At 45.6% G+C, this 17,306-nt stretch overlaps 1 protein-coding gene across 3 annotated transcripts in view; it reads right to left on the reverse strand.

The window, feature by feature from the left end:
* Window positions 1-17,306, reverse strand: part of LOC126535524 (G patch domain-containing protein 2-like) — a 109,371-nt gene that overhangs the window by 55,403 nt on the left and 36,662 nt on the right. For all 3 annotated transcript variants that reach the window (XM_050182336.3, XM_050182337.3, XM_050182335.3), the window contains 3 exons: window positions 11,877-12,100; window positions 9,422-9,495; window positions 2,008-2,165 (listed from right to left, as the gene is read on the reverse strand). In XM_050182336.3, coding sequence (XP_050038293.1) covers window positions 2,008-2,165; window positions 9,422-9,495; window positions 11,877-12,100 — 456 coding nt within the window. The remainder of the gene's footprint in view (window positions 1-2,007; window positions 2,166-9,421; window positions 9,496-11,876; window positions 12,101-17,306) is intronic.

The following is a 17,306-nucleotide window of genomic DNA, read 5'->3' on the forward strand; positions in this document are numbered from 1 at the left end:
GGACCATCGGTCAGGATCGAATTAACTGGAGTCGAATTAACGGAAGTCTACTGCATTTTGCTTACGATGTGCTGTCAATATGCTAGAAGGCCATATCGCAGGCTTAGTCAATCCAGTAGTTACCAACTCTCCCAAACCGCAAGACAAGCCAAGCCACTCAGTTGTAAAGGCAGCATTTGCGGTTTGCCGTGGGAGCTGTGTGAGTTCCAAGTGTCAAACATTTGCTCCTTCATTCTTTAAAAACAGCGACACAGTCCCAAGCGACTTCAAGCAGTTTCAAGTGGCGCCCCCTTCATCAGTAATGTCTATGACGACGAGGGTGCAGATTAAGTGGGAGAGGTGCACGACAATGAGTGTTGTGAAGAAACGCGCGGTCATGCGGCTTAGCACGTAGTGCAATCAAGATTTGTTATGTTACCAGGGGATGGAGATTCAACGCATTCCCCGACTGTACTTCTGTCTATCTGTAGAAACAACATGATAATGGTTGTAGTATAGATTGACCCAGGTCGGAAGCAAGAGTATGTGCGCACAGACATGCACTGACAAAGTTGGGCCATATTCTGAAATGATCAGTTTTGAAGATGTTTTCACTTTTGCAAAATTTCCCAGGGCTAGCATTTGACATGTCAACGGATGACGGCATTTTTAGCCCTGTGACAAGACAGCAGGCATAGCACTGTGCCAAGAATGTTGCTGCTCTTCGATGCTAATAGGTCTGGTGCTAGTCAAACTACCGTATTTACTCGCATAATGATCGCACTCGCGTAATGATCGCACCGCTAAATTTTGTCGTCAAAATTAGATTTTTTTATTTCCCGTGTAATGATTGCACCCTGAACTTGCCGCAGCGATATGTCGTGTGCCAAGTCTAGCTAATAATGATCGCGCTTACCATCTGTCGAATGCTACGCGAACGACTCGTCTGCACGCACCAAACATTCTTAAGTAAATGTCTCATTTCATTACTTCCATCACTTTCCGCACTTCCATGGCAAAAAGACGTACAACCAAACTTGCCTTTATTATGGGTGGTCTTTATAATGGTTGTGGTCAACAAAAACAAAAAAGGCGCCTTTCGATTCTTTTCATCTGCACTCGTGAGCACGCAACAAATCGTGGGCGGCAATGATAGTAGCCACGTTTACACTGATACGTTAAAAGTGTACCTTATTCATATGCCGACGCTTGTAACACAGCTAAGATATTCGCCTACCCTTAGCGGAAACGTGCCGTGTTCGGATAGTAGTGAAGACAGATGCCGCAGTTTCCGCAACATGCCGGCCATGTGTTTCTATGTCACTGGCAGCTAAGCGCGCCCCTCTCTGTCCCCTCAAAGTGGACATGGCTACGTTATTGCTGCAGACTTGCCGATATTAACGATATTATTCATCACTGATACGGAAGAAACTGTTTCAATGCACGTAATGTACTCACGAGAAGAAAAAAAAAGATCGCGTTCGGCGCGATCGGCTTGCTCCGCCGGCCGCTATTTTTGTTTTGGTGTCCCGCACCCGCATCCCGCAGCAAACGCGGGACGAAAAAAAATTTTTTTTTTTCTCGCGGGAAATTTAACCCGCGTAATGATCGCACCCCTGAATTTGCGTAAATTTTTCTGACAAAAAAGTGCGATCATTATGCGAGTAAATACGGTAGTCACCCGAAAGTACGGCCAAAAGTGATCATCCGGGAATATGGCAAAACTTTTGGTCAATTGTGGAATAAACTATTTTCAGGTGAATAGAATATTTTGGACTCCCGATTATTCTGACTTTAACGTATTTGTCGATTCTGAATTATTAACAGGTGATGGCATTTCCTTGTTTCAAGAATGAAAACAGCTGTTAGCTTTGTGTGTCGTTCATTTCATTTCGCCATCACGCCAATCACTACCATAAATGGAGGGCATTAAAAATTCGGCCAATACGAAAGCACTCCTACACAAAAGGAGGTTTTGTGAATGTGGGCCCTATTCTTGCATTGTTCCTGTATGAAAAGGCTCTTCACCTTGACATTATTGTGGTAGGCCCGGCGGGCAGCGGGTGACATGTGCTTGAGGCTTCCAGCCAGGATGGCTTGAAAGCGGGCATCCAGCTCCCCATCAAGTTCGTCCCACCAGCAGCTCGGTCCGCCCTCGTGGAAGAAGTCACTCTGTTCATCGTCCCCTGCACACAGCATTGAAGGGCAACGCGTGGGAGGACTGCTCAAATGCAAGATGTACGGTACTCCACACACAGCAGGCTAGAAAACTCACTCCAATAGCGACCAAAACTGTTGAGTCTCACATAAGAAAAAATGATATGCATATGTTTCATGCAATTTGACATAACATTAAATTTCACTTTTATCTCGCAAAATATGATGTAACTCTTACATGGCAGGTTTCACAGATCTGAAACCACCGAAATGAGCAGAGCGGTATGTTTCTGCCACCAGTGGCCACAGCACGTCGATTTCACATGCAACAAGAACATAGTATGTCACACACTGCAAGCCCAAAGGAACACAAATAATGTTATTTCACGTAACCTTTACATCCACAAGTTGTGGCTGAGATATCTGAACTAGTCATTCCACAAAAAGTGCTGTAGGTATCTTCCTACTTTTCTTGTGTAGAATTAAGGTGGCTGTGGAATCTCCGTAGATATTTTCCAGGGTATTTATGTAAGCGGTCTGTACTCCTTGATTACACAATGCCTCTATGACTGCTGGTATCTCTACTGAATCAAATGCCTTTTCGTAATCTATGAAAGCCATATAGAGAGGCTTATTGTACTCTGTCGATTTCTCGATAACCTGATTAATGACATGGATGTGATCCATTGTAGAGTATCCCTTCCTGAAGCCAGCCTGTTCCCTTGGTTGACTAAAGTCCAGTGTTCCCTTATTCTATTGGAGATTATTTTGGTAAATATTATATATAATACTGGAAGCTAATGGGCCTATAATTTTTCAATTCTTTAACATCGCCTTTTGTGGATTAGTATAATGCAGGCATTCTTACACGTCTCTGGGACCCTTGACGGCAATAGACAGTTTGTATAAAAGGCCGCTAGTTTTTCAAACGTTATGGCTCCTCTATCTTTGATTAAATTGACTGGTAGTCCATCTTCTCCTGCCACTTTTCCAAATTTCGTGTCTTGCAAGGCCCTTCTAACTTCATCGCTAGTTATTGAAGGAGTTTTTGTATAGTACTGTTCATTATTGTTTCAAATAGAGTATTCCTGAGTCCTCTGGGTACTGTACAGGTCTGTACAGAATTTTTCCGCTGCTTTTATACCTTCGAGACTGCTGATGATATTACCCTGCTTATCTTTCAGTGCATACATGTCAGTTGGTCCTATGCCAAGTTTCCTTCTCACTGGTTTCAGGCTGCATCCATTTTTTACGGCTTCTTCAGTCTTTCTCACGTTATAATTTTGAATATCCCTTATTTTCGCCTTGTTGATCAGTTTTGACAGTTCCAAATTCTATGTTATCTCTTGAGTTGGACGTTTTCATTCTTTGTGGTTACATTATTAGGCCCTTTGTTACTTGGGAGAGCTTGCCTACTGGTTGCCTTGGTGCTTTGCCTCCCATTTCAACTGCTGCCTTTGAAGTCAATCTCGTTACGGTTTTATTCATGACCTCTATGTCATCATCATCATCTTTCTGTTCTAAGGCTGCATATTTGTTTGCAAGTACCAGCCAAAATTTGTCTGCTTTTACCCTTACTGCCTCTAAGTTAACTTGTTCTTTCTTGACCAATTTTACTGTTTCTCCCTTCAAATTGAGGTGAATCCTAGCCCTCACTAACCTATCATCACTGGACTTTACCCTACCTATCACTTCTACATCCTGCACTATGCTGGGATCGGCACAAAGTATGAAATCAATTTCACTTCTTGTTTCGCCATTAGGGCTTTTCCAGGTCCACTTTCTGTTGCTACGTTTTCTGAAAAAGGTGTTCATTATTCTCAGCTTATTCCTTCCTGCGAATTCTACAAGCATCTCTCCTCTAGCATTTCTAGAATTGACACCATAGTTGTCAACTGCCTGTTCACCCGCCTGCTTTCTCCCCACTTTTGCATTGAAGTCGCCCATTACTACAGTATACCGAGTTTGCACTTTTCTCATCGCTAATTCAACATCTTCACAAAACTGATCTACTTCCTCATCATCATGACTGGATGTTGGAGTGTAGGGTTGTACTACCTTTAATCTATACTTCTTATTGAGTTTGATTACGACTACTGCTACCCTCTCGTTAATGCTATAGAATTCATCAATGTTGCCAGCTATGTCTTTATGGATTAGGAATCGTACCCCGTATTGCTTCTCATCAGGGAGACCTCTATAGCAGAGGACATGGCCATTATTTAGCAATGTGTAAGCCTCACCAGTTCTTCTAATCTCACTATGGCCGATAATATCCCAAACAATGTCTGATATCTCCTCAAATAGTACTGCTAAGCTAGCCTCACTCGAGAGGGTTCATGTGTTAAACGTTGCAAGGGTGAGTTTCCATTGGCAGCCTGTTGGGACCCAGAGATTCTTAGCACCCTCGACTGCGTTACAGGTACATCTCGTTAATAAAGCTTTTATACATGAAAAGTGCATTCATTCTGCTTTCTTTGGTTATGTATTACATTAAATATTGAGTGCAGTGGTTCGTTCACAAAAAAGAAACCCGGCGTGACCTACAAAAAAACAGCCATTTTTCCCACAGCAAGGAAAAAAGTTTATGGTAATGGAGTTGGGGAATTCGGAGATAAGGTCAGAGCCAGCCACTGATGCCTTCCCACAATGCTTTCCGCAGGGTTACACCATGCGGAGAATGCCTGATTCTGCCACAAAGGCGAACAGTGCTCGCTGGAGACTGTTGGCCTTTGCTGAGGGACAGATTCACTCCTCAAAGCTAGCCACTCGTCCCAGTGCTTTCGACAGAGGGCTGCATACTTTGGGCATTCCCACAGCAAGTGCCTGATCTACTTTTAATCGCATATTTTTGCACTCCCTGTGCTTCCCCATAGCAGCCCGTCAGCACGCGTACGCAAGTGCTACATAAAGCTTTCTTTCTTTCCACATTCAGTTTCGGAATGGAATCTCCCACCTGCAAGAAGATAAAGTAAAGTATATGCAGATACAGTGGAACCCACTTATAACAATTTTCAAGTTCCAAGAAAATCCAGTTTTTTATAACTGACAATTGTTATAACAGGGTTGCACAAAAGAAAAAGCAGAAAGGAGAAGCACTGAAAAATTTATGACTAGAAAGAAAGAAGTACCGCATTGGCACAATTTTTTTTTTTTTACTTGTGGGTGGGTGAGCAAATTACACAAAAATGTTGCTAACATGTCCCAAAGAACATCTACAGCGGTACCCCAGTTATATGTTGGCTGATTTTGTGACGTCCCAGGTCTTATGGCGGATTAGTGCAGTCTCATATGATGAGCCCTCCCAAACAGTGAACATGGATGCGTGAGAAGCACCGCCACCTTCCGGCAGCTCAGTCATGGAACCGTCCCCTCCATCGGGAAGGGGACAGTATCCCTTCACATGCAGAAAGCTCAGACTGATTTCCAGGCTCCCTCCTAGTCTCCTTTTTCCTTCCCTCGCATTCACTGCCCTCTCATTGTTAGTTTCCCTTACCCCTCTTTCCATCATTCAATCCCTTTTGCCCCTTCGTTGGTGTCTCGTGCTTTCCCTCTCTTTCTCGCAGCAGTGCCTGCTCCTGTCACAATATGCAACAGCGTTTTTTACACTATGCCAAGCTTACTAACTTCATACAGTGCCACAAGCGCTGTTCACTGCATATTTCGACAAGTCCAGTGCCGAGTGATCACTCAAGTGATCACTCAAGAATACTGTCCTAGCATGTATGGAAAGCACACGAGCATGTGCGAAGATCAAACCAAGTGCCCGCCGGAAGGCACGCAGATCATATCGGATGCATGTGTTCATGCACGCAGGAACACACAAGACTTCTCACACGTCTGTCATCGGGTTTTCGCTTTCGTGCAAATTGTCGTATCATGCCGACACTGATGGCTGCTTATGCAAGTGCACTGATGGGCTGCTGCAAGGCAGGACAGAGAGCACAGAATACGCATATAAAAGTTTGTTTTCATAAATCAGGGTGATAATTTAGGGGTGCGCAAATTATAGGAACAAATATGATACAGTCAAACCCACTTATAGGATTACCAGTGTTAACAACACTCTGATGTAACGATGAGCAGCTGCTGTACCATTGACTCTTGTGTGTGTCATAAACCACTTACCACAATGTTTCCATTCCACATTACAGACTACAACAATTAAATCTGGCTACTTGGTGCTTGCGCCATTGTGCTGCGCACCTTGCACGGCATGCCCTTGTCACCCCCTCTTCCATTCTACTCCTCTGATGTTGGCAAGAGGAAGACAGGCACGTGAGACCGGCGATGCAATGCAATGCGAGCCATGCACGGTGCGTGACACAAAGGCGAGTGTGACGAAGCAACTTGTGCCTTGTGCGCTCTTTTATTTTATTTCTCTTCCGCCGCACACACCAACAGCAGCCATATTTAATTGTTCTAACCGACAAGGCAGCATGGAAGTATCGTTATAAGCAGTTTATTTTACCATAGAACACATACAAAAGTTGATGTTTGTGGGGTTTTGGGCACTCGCGGGGGTTGTATGGAGCCGTTGCGTCGCATATCCGCGGGCTCTGTGTCCATTTCCTCCCTGCCTGGATGGGGTGGCAGCTGGTCATAAAACACTGTCACTTGGCTGTCATCCCGCCCAAGGGAAGGTCAACGGGCTTCAATCATTCGCCAACATTTTGGCGGGAATCAGGCCCTGGTTGCGTACGCTCCGGGTCCGCAGGTGCAATACGGGGCCCAAGGAGAGACCACATCGGGGCGTCGGAAGGCGAGTATGTATTCTTCTCTGCAGGCGGCGGCCCCCTTTGTCCGCCGCTGGGCGTTGGTTACTTCGGCTCGTCGAGGTCCCGGCCTCAGTGTGCACGCACTCTTCCGTCGTCTCGACGTACTGAGGCAGCGTCTTCTGATCGTGCTGATCATGCCCCCATCCATTTGTCTGTTGTTTCTTTCTGTTTCCATTTTCTCAGCTGTGGGGCGTGCAGTGGTAGGCACTGACCGAAGGATAGGCAGCCTGTTACTGCTGGGCTCTTTTTTTTGTCCTCTCTGTCACCGTTCACCGCCACGCATGCAGGGCGCCGCGCCCTGCATGCGTGGCGGCTCAGAGTGCTCGAACCTGCAGTGGTCATCTGGCGGGCGCAATACTAGAGTGTGTGCGCCGTGAGCATAGCGAGGAGACCACATGTTGCATTGGCTGCTCACGCTATATCCGACATATTGTTAAAAGTTGTATAGCTATAAGTGGGTTCGACTGTAGTGCTATGTTTTTTTTAAATCATCCATGATTTGTGAATGTGACGTTTCTTGTACATTGCTATCATTTGAGAGCTGTTGTTTATTCTGTTTTCTTGCCAAAGGACCGCACACCTCCGGATGAACAAAGTGGTGTCGTCTGCAAGGTCGACTGCTCGGACTGTGGTGCCAGCTACATTGGTGAGACGGGACGGCGACGTCGCACTCGACTCAAGCAACATTTAAGAGATGCTACAAAAGCCACCCATGCTACACGTGCCATGACGGAATTGGTTGATCATTGTTTATCAAAGGGACACATGTTCGATTTTGACAATGTAACCACGCTAGCACGGGAACACCGATGGGGCCCAAGAAAATTTGTAGAATCATGGTTCATCCGTCGTAATCAATCTTCATGCAATTCTAACCGTGGCCCCCTGCCGGATGTTTACGGCAGTTTCATAGATAAATAGGATGTATTTCCCTTTTGTTGCCATTTATGCACTGACGATGCCACCCGCATAGGTGGCGAAACGTCTATGTTTTTTGTTATTGTTCGTTGAGTAAAGCCAGTGAAAACAACACTTTGAAGCGTTATATTTATTCACAAAACACGGCATTGTGAACACAGGAAGTCGGTGCCGTGGAATCAAGTGCAACGTTTCCCAATGTGTACGAGGGTTTGAACACAGTTCGAACACCCAAAGGCCGTAAAGCCCTGCGCACTGCTTCTGATACACCGCGAACATACCGAATGCACACAAAGGAAGCTGGCCTTTCGGCCTTGCTCTCGCGGGGTTTTTGCATGCGGCGCTGCATATCACTGACAAAGCGCTCAGGGTAACTCCGTTTATGCAAAAGAGCGGCAACATTCGTTAATTCTTGCTCCCTCAAAGTTTGCGTTGACGAGAGCGCATCGCAACGGGACAGGAGCGTACGTACCACGGCATGTTTGTGTTCTATAGGGTGGTGAGAGTCAAAACTCAGCACACTCCCGCTATCGCAAGATTTGCGACATACGGCTGTCTCCACCGAACCTCCTTCGCTCCGTCGTACCAGCACGTCTAGAAAGGCTAGGCTGCCACTATTCTCCGTCTCGCATGTAAATTGAATGGCATGATGGACGGCATTAAGCGCCTCATGCATGGCATGCAGGTTTTTCTTTTCGACAATCACAAATGTGTCATCTACATAGCGACAGTAAATTTTGACAGCGAAGGGCAAGGACGTCATCACAGCCGTCTCCACGTGTTGCATTAACAGATCAGCCACGATTACAGAAACAGGACTACCCATCGGGACGCCTTCTATCTGGTGATATATGTTGTCATTTATGTACTGACGATGCCACCCGCATAGGTAGCGAAACGTCTATGTTTTTTGTTATTCTTCATTGAGTAAAGCCAGTGAAAACAACACTTTGAAGCATGAGTCCCCCTGGCTTTTGGAACATTTTCTCATAAATATCACTTGCAAAAACAGCCTTTTTGCTACTTCGGTAACTTTGTCAAGTTGGCAGGTTATTGTTGGTTAGCCTAAAACAAAATGCCTTAGCTGTAGTCATTCAAATGTGAACAGCAGAGTGCATGGTTTTAATTGAACCTAGTGGAAAGCAAGGAGCGCAAGGTGTATAAGACCAAGTTTGATGTGTTACTAACACTGCTTGTCACAGTTGGTTGCCCATGTTTGTGCCGTTTCGTTCCTCATTAGGTTGCTGAATAACCCCGCACTCCGCTGTTTACATTTGAAGGACCACAGATGGTACTCTTGCCCTTTATTATCGAAAAAAAAACTTGCAACAGGCAGATGCTCCAAATGCCTGTGATTCGACAGAGAACCAGTGCCTGAGCTGTTTCAAGGTGGCATCAGCAGCTGCCTTTTGTCCCTTGACCAGGCTTCTACTTGTGCTACAAGGGATTGATCTGCTGTCCCAGAAATGCAATTTTCACCGATTCGCTCGACTTGACACTTGTTCCCTTTGGTGACGCTTTCAAGCATGTCGGGAATGGAGTGGAGCGCTGCAACTAATGTGCAAAACAAGAAGAGGAAGAACCAGTACCTTCACGGCCTTCGTCATTTGTCAGGATGCCAGCATCACTCTCGCTGCTGCTCAGGCTGCTACTGCTGGCCTCGCTGCACAGTATAAGAAAACAATAGCAGATTAACAACAACACAGTGGCGTGCACACACCATGAATGAAAAGAAAAAAGGAAGTGTGTGCAGGAGAAAAATAAAGGGCTGGATCATCATTGCCCTCATAAGCCTACTTACCTCTACCTTGAAACAAAGCCTGTTTCATGTGCGCAATCCAGTGTATGCCTAGAGTGTGCACACATCTCTATTTTTTTTCAGTGCACTGTTTCATTATCCTTCTTATTATTAATAAATTCATATCAACTAGCCCTTTGTACTACAGTTCTTCCAACCAGTGTAAGACAGACAGCATAAGAAAGGCAAAGGCAAAGGGACAGAAAACATTACTACTGCAAGAAAAAAAAAGAATTTTAATACAGAAATATAGTTTTCATTGATTACGAGAAAGCGTTTGATTCAGTCGAAACCTCAGCAGTCATGGAGGCATTACGCAATCAAGAGTTAGACGAGCCATATGTAAATATGCTGAAAGATATCTATAGCGGCTCCACAGCCACCGTAGTCCTCCATAAAGAAAGCAACAAAATCCCAATAAAGAAAGGTGTTGGGCAAGGAGATACGATCTCTCCAATGCTATTCACAGCATGTTTACAGGAGGTATTCAGAGACCTGGATTGGGAAGAATTGTGGATAAGAGTTAATGGAGAATATCTCAGTAACTAGTGATTCGCTGATGATATTGCCTTGCTTAGTAAATCAGGGGAACAATGCATGCTCACTGACCTGGAGAGGCAAAGCAGAAGGGTCGGTCTAAAAATTAATCTGCAGAAAACTAAAGTAATGTTTAACAGTCTCGGAAGAGAACAGCAGTCTACGATAGGTAGCGGGGCACTGGAAGTGATAAGGGAATACATCTACTTAGGACAGGTAGTGACTGCGGATCCGGATCATGAGACTGAAACAATCAGAAGAATAAGAATAGGCTGGGGTGCATTTGGCAGGCATTCTCGGATCATGAACAGCAGGTTGCTACTATCCCTCAAGAGAAAAGTGTATAACAGCTGTGTCTTACCAGTACTGACGTACAGGACAGAAACCTGGAGGCTTACGAAAAGGGTTCTACTTAAATTGAGGACGACGCAACGAGCTATGGAAAGAAGAATGATGGGTGTAACGTTAAGGGATAGGAAAAGAGCAGATTGGGTGAGGGAACATATGCGAGTTAATGACATTTTAGTTGAAATCAAGAAAAAGAAATGGGCATGGGCAGGACATGTAATGAGGAGGGAAGATAACCGATGGTCAGTAAGGGTTACGGACTGGATTCCAGGAGAAGGGAAGCGTAGAAGGGTGCGGCAGAAAGTTATGATGATGATGTGTGGTGTTTTATGGCGCAAGGGCCAGGCAGAAAGTTAGGTGGGCGGAAGAGATTAAGACGTTTGCAGGGACAACATGGCCACAGTTAGTACATGACCGGGGTAGTTGGAGAAGTATTGGAGAGGCCTCTGCCTTGCAGTGGGTGTAACCAGGCTGATGATGATGATGACTACAGAAAAATTACATTTAAATTGTATTTTGTTATTGTTTTTTTTAACAAAAAAATACACATTTGTATATGTTCATTTTTTTCTTGCTTCATCTTGAAGGAGCTGTGCTGGCCAGTTTGTCATTTTCTAGTAGTAAAGATTTCAGCAGCCAGTTCCAGCTGCTACCGCAAATTGCCTTTAATTTTCCTGCACGTTCTTTCTTCTGCCTGGATTCCTCCCAATTTAATCATTATGTCACGCCATGTAATTCTCTGCCACTCTTAAAGCCATTAGTGATGAAATTTCACTTTGATTAAATTGTTTATAAATGGGTAGCTTATACTACTGCAGCAATGCTCTCAAAGCTGCAGGGTTGGTAGTTCTGTATTCTTACTAACAGCCTGTGATGAACAGCAGCACCTAAGCAGATGAGGACCTGGTGGCTGACAGATATGATGCCAGCACATCACCTCCAAGATGTTCAGTGCACCACAGGCACCACCTAATCTCAGGGGTCGTATAAAGAAGCCACGAGAGTTTCGACATTCCGGGCCTAGCATTACTTCCAGTGGCTAATTGTAAATTTATGGTGTTCAGAAATAGTACAATATAACGGACAATTTGATGTGAATGGTTTTGATATAGTTGGCTCCGACTATAAGTCGTGCTGAAGATTTGGAATTTGCAATAAGAAAATGTGAGCCTGTGAGATCGCATTTCTTGAAAAAAAATTTACCTTTAGAGAGTTAATACAGGACGCATTAGTATATTTCGTATAGAATGCAAGAAGTGCTAAGTCTCTCTTGCCTTCGTATCATTGGCTGCTACATAGGAAATGGAGTAACTCAGCAAAAAACACAGCACAGGAGACAAGGGGAAATGGGTACCACCCACCCATGGTGAGGCTTGGCTTCCTCCAGCTCCATGTCGTCGCAGCACTCAGAGGAGCGCCGGTGGCCGACTGACTCAAGGCTGCGTTCGCGCATGCTGCGCTTGCGCTTGCCGCACAGGCTGCCCACAGTTGCTCTCGCCGCTGGGGGGCCACAGAGCTGCTGCGACCCTCCCGCCGTGCACTTGGTGGCACCATCGAGTGAGGCAGCCTTCAGCTGAGACGATGGCTGCAGTGGCGTGAAAGGAATGAAAAGAAAAAGAAGCTGAGATTGGCCGGTCTACCCTATTCTGTCATCACCACATTCACTCTGCTCCATGTCCACTGCAGGACCAAAGGGGCTTGTCCAAAAGATATAAACACATCCTTATCTCACATCAGTGGGCTCCATCTTAAAGCTGTAGATTTCTTCCTCTCATTACATCACCCAACGCTCCGGAATGGCATTAAAAGCAAATAAAAAAATATCTTTCACATCAACACCGATTGGCGAGCATTTACCTGGATTATTTTCGGTTAGGAAGACTACAATTTCTTCTGAATGCCACATCAGGAAGGGGTCTTCAAGGCGAACTGAAGATAGCACATGATGCAAAAAGGTTGAGACAATGTAGTGCCATGTTCCTTTTTCAAAAATAATGGCTCGAAAAGGTGATTCCGGCTTATGTGTCTTAGCACTAAAAAATATGTCGAGGTGGATTGGTGTCGAGGTGGATTACCCTTGGATTGCTTTATTCCCGACACGAGGCGCTCAAGACCAAATTGCTCAAGCAATTTAATTGCGGTTTTCTAAAGTTGGTCTTTTTTTAAACAAAGTTTTTGTCAATAGCAGTTTTAGCTCTTCGTGTGTACAATTTCTCAGGAACAACAACAAAGAAACCTTCTTTGTCCGCAGTAACCAACCTTAGCTGACGCTTGACGAAAAAACGCTACACACCAGATAGGTGGTCTGACTTACAGGGCTGAGGTGCTGTCCTTGCGATCACATCAACGCACTCAGTCACACACCTTGGTCGAAAGTCTTCAGTGACCCAACGAGAAATGGATCTCGACAAGCTGACCTTTTGCGGAGGTGACAAATCAAGTTCACAGGCAAACTTTGGTCCCTTGCGCAGAGTGTTTTCGACGTTTCCTGCGAGTTGTTGATTGCCGAGTACAAACACTTTTCCTTGGTCCCGTGTAGTCCTACCCTTCTTCGGTAACGAGAGACGAGCATGGGCCCATAAGAATTTCGTGGTTTGCTCCGCGATCCTAATCCATTCCCAAAAGCGTCTTCGTTGGCCTGTCGCACACGGGGCTCTCCTGCAAAAGCACTTTTTGTATATAGCTGAGAGTTAGCGCTCGTCCTGACTGCTTCTAGTCTCTGTCTGTCCCTTCGCGCTTCATTTCAAGATCATGTTACCGTACCAACTTGCCCAACTTTCTATCCTTTTGCATTACACTCAGAATAAGCTTGCAGGCTCTCAAATGTGAAAATGAGTGGTCAACATTGACAGAGATGAATAGAACACGTTTGTATTTCTGTATGTTTGACAGCTTCAACCACTTTGCAATTCTTGAGTGTTCACCTGTATGAACCTACGAAATTCCTTTGAACAGAAAATAAGTCAATGTTTCTTGCTTAAGACAGGCTGCACCTTTCCCCAAACTTTTCGACAGTTCCAGCCCCACACACAGGATGCATTAAACTTGCCTTATGGTGCAACAGCTATTTCAGAGCTCGTGATCTGTTCAAAAAGAGCTCTTGCCTCACCAGGTCTGGCCATTTTGAACTGACAAGCGCAGAGCATACATTGCATGATAACGATCGTGTCTGCAAAGTATTGAATTTCTACGCGCCACAGAAAGATCTGAAATTTCAAACCGAACGGCGTTTTTCCCAACGTTACTAGACTAGCTTCAGTTGTAAAACTCCCCGCCCGCGCGCTTACAGCCGCTGTCGCCACTTCTGTGACAGCCGCCAGAGGGCAAAGCTGTTCTATTGGGCTCCACTGCAGACGCCTCGTCACAGCCTTGAGCTCGTGCGGACGGGCAGTTTGCGCATGTTTCGCGCTCGCTGGCGTTCTCCTTTATCCGAATTAGTGATACCACGAGAAAGCGCTATCTACCCACAGCAATAAGATTTATCGCGCCAGTTCGTTAACACTGAAAGAAGGGTAAACTGCACGAAAGGAAGAAACGCATACAGTGAAGTGCGGAAGCTGCGTTTCTAAATGTCGAGTGTTTCTTCCTGTCGTCTTAACGTTTCGCGCACTTTAGGCTCACGAGCCTGAATATCTGGCCAAAGTGCGTGATTGTAGGATGATCTTCATCCCCACCGAAGCTTCTCGCCACGCCAAAGAAGCGCTACAAAAAGAAAGATGAGGTCGGTCTTTGTACACCCAAGCCACAAAAAAAAAAAAGAAAAGAAAAAGAAAGAAGTCGGATTTTTCATTCCGTGAAGATGCTTAATCAGCGAAACTGAAACGTGCGGCCCCTGTGTTTATCACTGGGTTGAGGGTTCATTAAAGTATTTCTCAGTTATGAGGTTACACACACAATCGGCTACGAGAGAGAACGACGTCACTGACGGTATGCCTGCAGTCCGCAGTTGACGCTTGCGTTCAATGTCTCGAGTTTGCTCGGCGGTGTGGTTAGCAGCCTTCGCCTGCGATTTGCCGCTTGTAATTCTTCGAAATTAAATTTCTTCAAAATTAAATCTTTCCGTTATGTAAGACCATGAGTAGCTCATACCCCCGTAAACGCGGCCTCCCCATTACGACGACAGAAGTGAAGTGAAATTCTACTGAAAAGATGAACGGCCACGCAGCCAGCTGTGGAAGACGACGATGAACGCGGGAGCAGTGGCACGAGCGCGTGCCGTTGATTTCGCAGAGAGTTCCCAGTCGGCACGAGGAATCGCTCTGTTTCACGCCGAGCGAAGCGTCACTTTGCTGGGAGCAGAGAAAAAGTGGTGCACCGAACTGTTGACATCGTTCCGATAGCGGCCTATGCAGCCAGGTACGCAGCACGGCGGCATCATCTGCTGATATTCTTAAGAAACTCGGCGAAGGCTACAGTTCCAAGGATGACATGCTTGCGAAATTCGCTCTCAACAACGAACCACAGAATACATCAACGCTGCACCGCGTGCTTTGTCCGGCCCGCCCGCGTAGCCGGCTAGTGAGGAAGTGAAGCCGGGCGCGACTGCAGCGCCACGAAGGCGCGGGCGGGTGGCGGTTCCGCGCAACGGCGCCGAGTTTTAAAACTGAAGCTAGTCTAGTAACATTGGTTTTTCCTTCTCCTCATGGCCGCCCTGTTCCAAGCCGGACGGTGACGTAGTCGCGTCCCTGCACCTACGTACTCGAGTCTGCAGTGTGACATCGCTCGTGGTGACACATGACTTCGAGAATTATCCAAGGCACCTTCTGTTATTTGTGTGATCTGTTGCTTGATTTGATGAATTGAAGCTTAGAGAAATAATAAAACACACAAATGGAATGTCTCCATGTTTTTTGCTTTACTTTGCACTGAAGCAAGAGAGATGTACTTCCGTTTCGTTTGCTTGTTCCCATGGTCGTGCAGTCTCGTGCGCAGGTACCGAAACTATGCCATTTCCTACCATGTTCCGGCGCGTGATCATGCTCTGCGATCCACTTGTTCTGCCTCAGTATTCGTGTAGCACTGAAGTATACTGCTAGTCATGTGTCCTTGTGCACAGGGCACAAAATCGTTTGCTGCGCGACACGATAGCAGCTCACATGCAATGCTGCCTGGGCAAGTGCACATCGCCAAGGAAAAAAAAAAGGAGAAAAAAAAAAGTGAAGGCGGGGCGCGTGCATATGTGTCACGTGATCCTCGAGGTCCGGCATGGGAGAAGAACGCAGGGAAGGAATTTCGCTTGCAGAGGCTAGACGGGGCGAGTGGAGAGGGAGTATCGCTATGCAGTGGAGCCCGCCTGCTGAAATCATGGGTTCGCGGCACTGAAATATTGCTATCTCGGCTATTAATGAGTCGACTTGAAAAATTTTTTCGGCAGAATGCTCCCCAAAGGACACGTAACACCTTCCAGCGTATAATGAAAATTTGTTATGGGGCCTAGTGAGGGGCCCTTTAAACGCTTTTTGTATACATTGCGATGGCGTTATTTTTCGCAAAGTGTTTCTCTTTTCATTGCACATAGGAGTATACGAGCATGTATCTCATGACATATGCTTACCGTATTTACTCGATTCTAATACGCTCTCAATTGTAACGTGCACCCATTTTCCGTGACCAAAAAAAAAAAAAAAAAGGTCCTTCACAGTACCGTGCACCTCATTTTTTCACACAGAAATACAACTTTCTCTCATCTGCAAAAACAGATTTACTCCCAAGGTACTAAAGTTCCGATGAATAAAGAAGTTTCAGGTTCACCTTAAACGTGAAGCATTGCTTGCGATAGCAAATTAGTAGACAGCTAAACGAAGTAAGGATAGTAGTTTTATTGGCCACATAAACTTGTAAACATTCGCTTACTAACTAAATTAACAAGCATGTTGTCACGTGTGCACAAGCAAACATGAACACGTCTCACTTGATGACCGCAGAAGCTAGCTATCAAAATGCTGGAGTGAGGAAGTAGGGTAGTACATGTGAGCAAATTCACCTTTGTTCTGCCTCTCGCTTTAACGCAAACTAAGCGACGAGAACACAGCATGATGCACCTAGACGTGTAGACTCTGTCCCCATTGGACATCGCTTGCAAGATACGAGTCGCGTGGCTGCACCGTACGCAGCAGCCGATAGAGCAGAACGCCTCTCCTTCTGTTTGCACCAGTCTTGCAGGCAAGCTTAGGGGACTCCAAATGCCTGTGGTGCGGCCTGATTTCCGTACGTCTCTGCACACACGATCACTTTCATTTGAACTGTGGCATCACGATGAACTTGACGTGCCTTTGCAGTCGGCACTTCTATACTGATACAGCAAACAAAAGCAGAAAACGGGAAGACAGACGGTGGACTAACCCAAGCACATTTACTACAGCAGATGGAGGAAGCTACGGCAGCTAGACTCGAAGCGCATATGAGGCGGCCATATTGAGCAGATTTAGGGTCACACTTGATTCTAACGCGCATGTGATTTTTGGACCCGTTTTATCGTAAAAAAAGTGAGCATTAGATTCGAGTAAACACAATAACTAAATAATCAAAAAGGGACAAAGTGAGAGGCAGAGTTTATTGCAAAGAGGCAGAGTATTGCTCATCTATTGAAGAGCTTAGATGAGCTGCCATCGGCTAGTGTGTCCGTAGAACAAAAAAAGGAGTGAAGATGCCAAAAAAGTAGACCGCGTAAACTAGACTCGACAGTACTTCCCGCAGACTGCTCATGCTTAATTCTGCCTAACATATGCGCAGGGCAATGAGTAAGCTGTCTTTCCAAGCTACTGTTTACAGTACACCTCTCTTAAGAGCTG

The sequence above is a fragment of the Dermacentor andersoni genome, chromosome 7 (genome assembly GCF_023375885.2).
Source record: "Dermacentor andersoni chromosome 7, qqDerAnde1_hic_scaffold, whole genome shotgun sequence".
Classification (NCBI taxonomy): Eukaryota; Metazoa; Arthropoda; class Arachnida; order Ixodida; family Ixodidae; genus Dermacentor; species Dermacentor andersoni.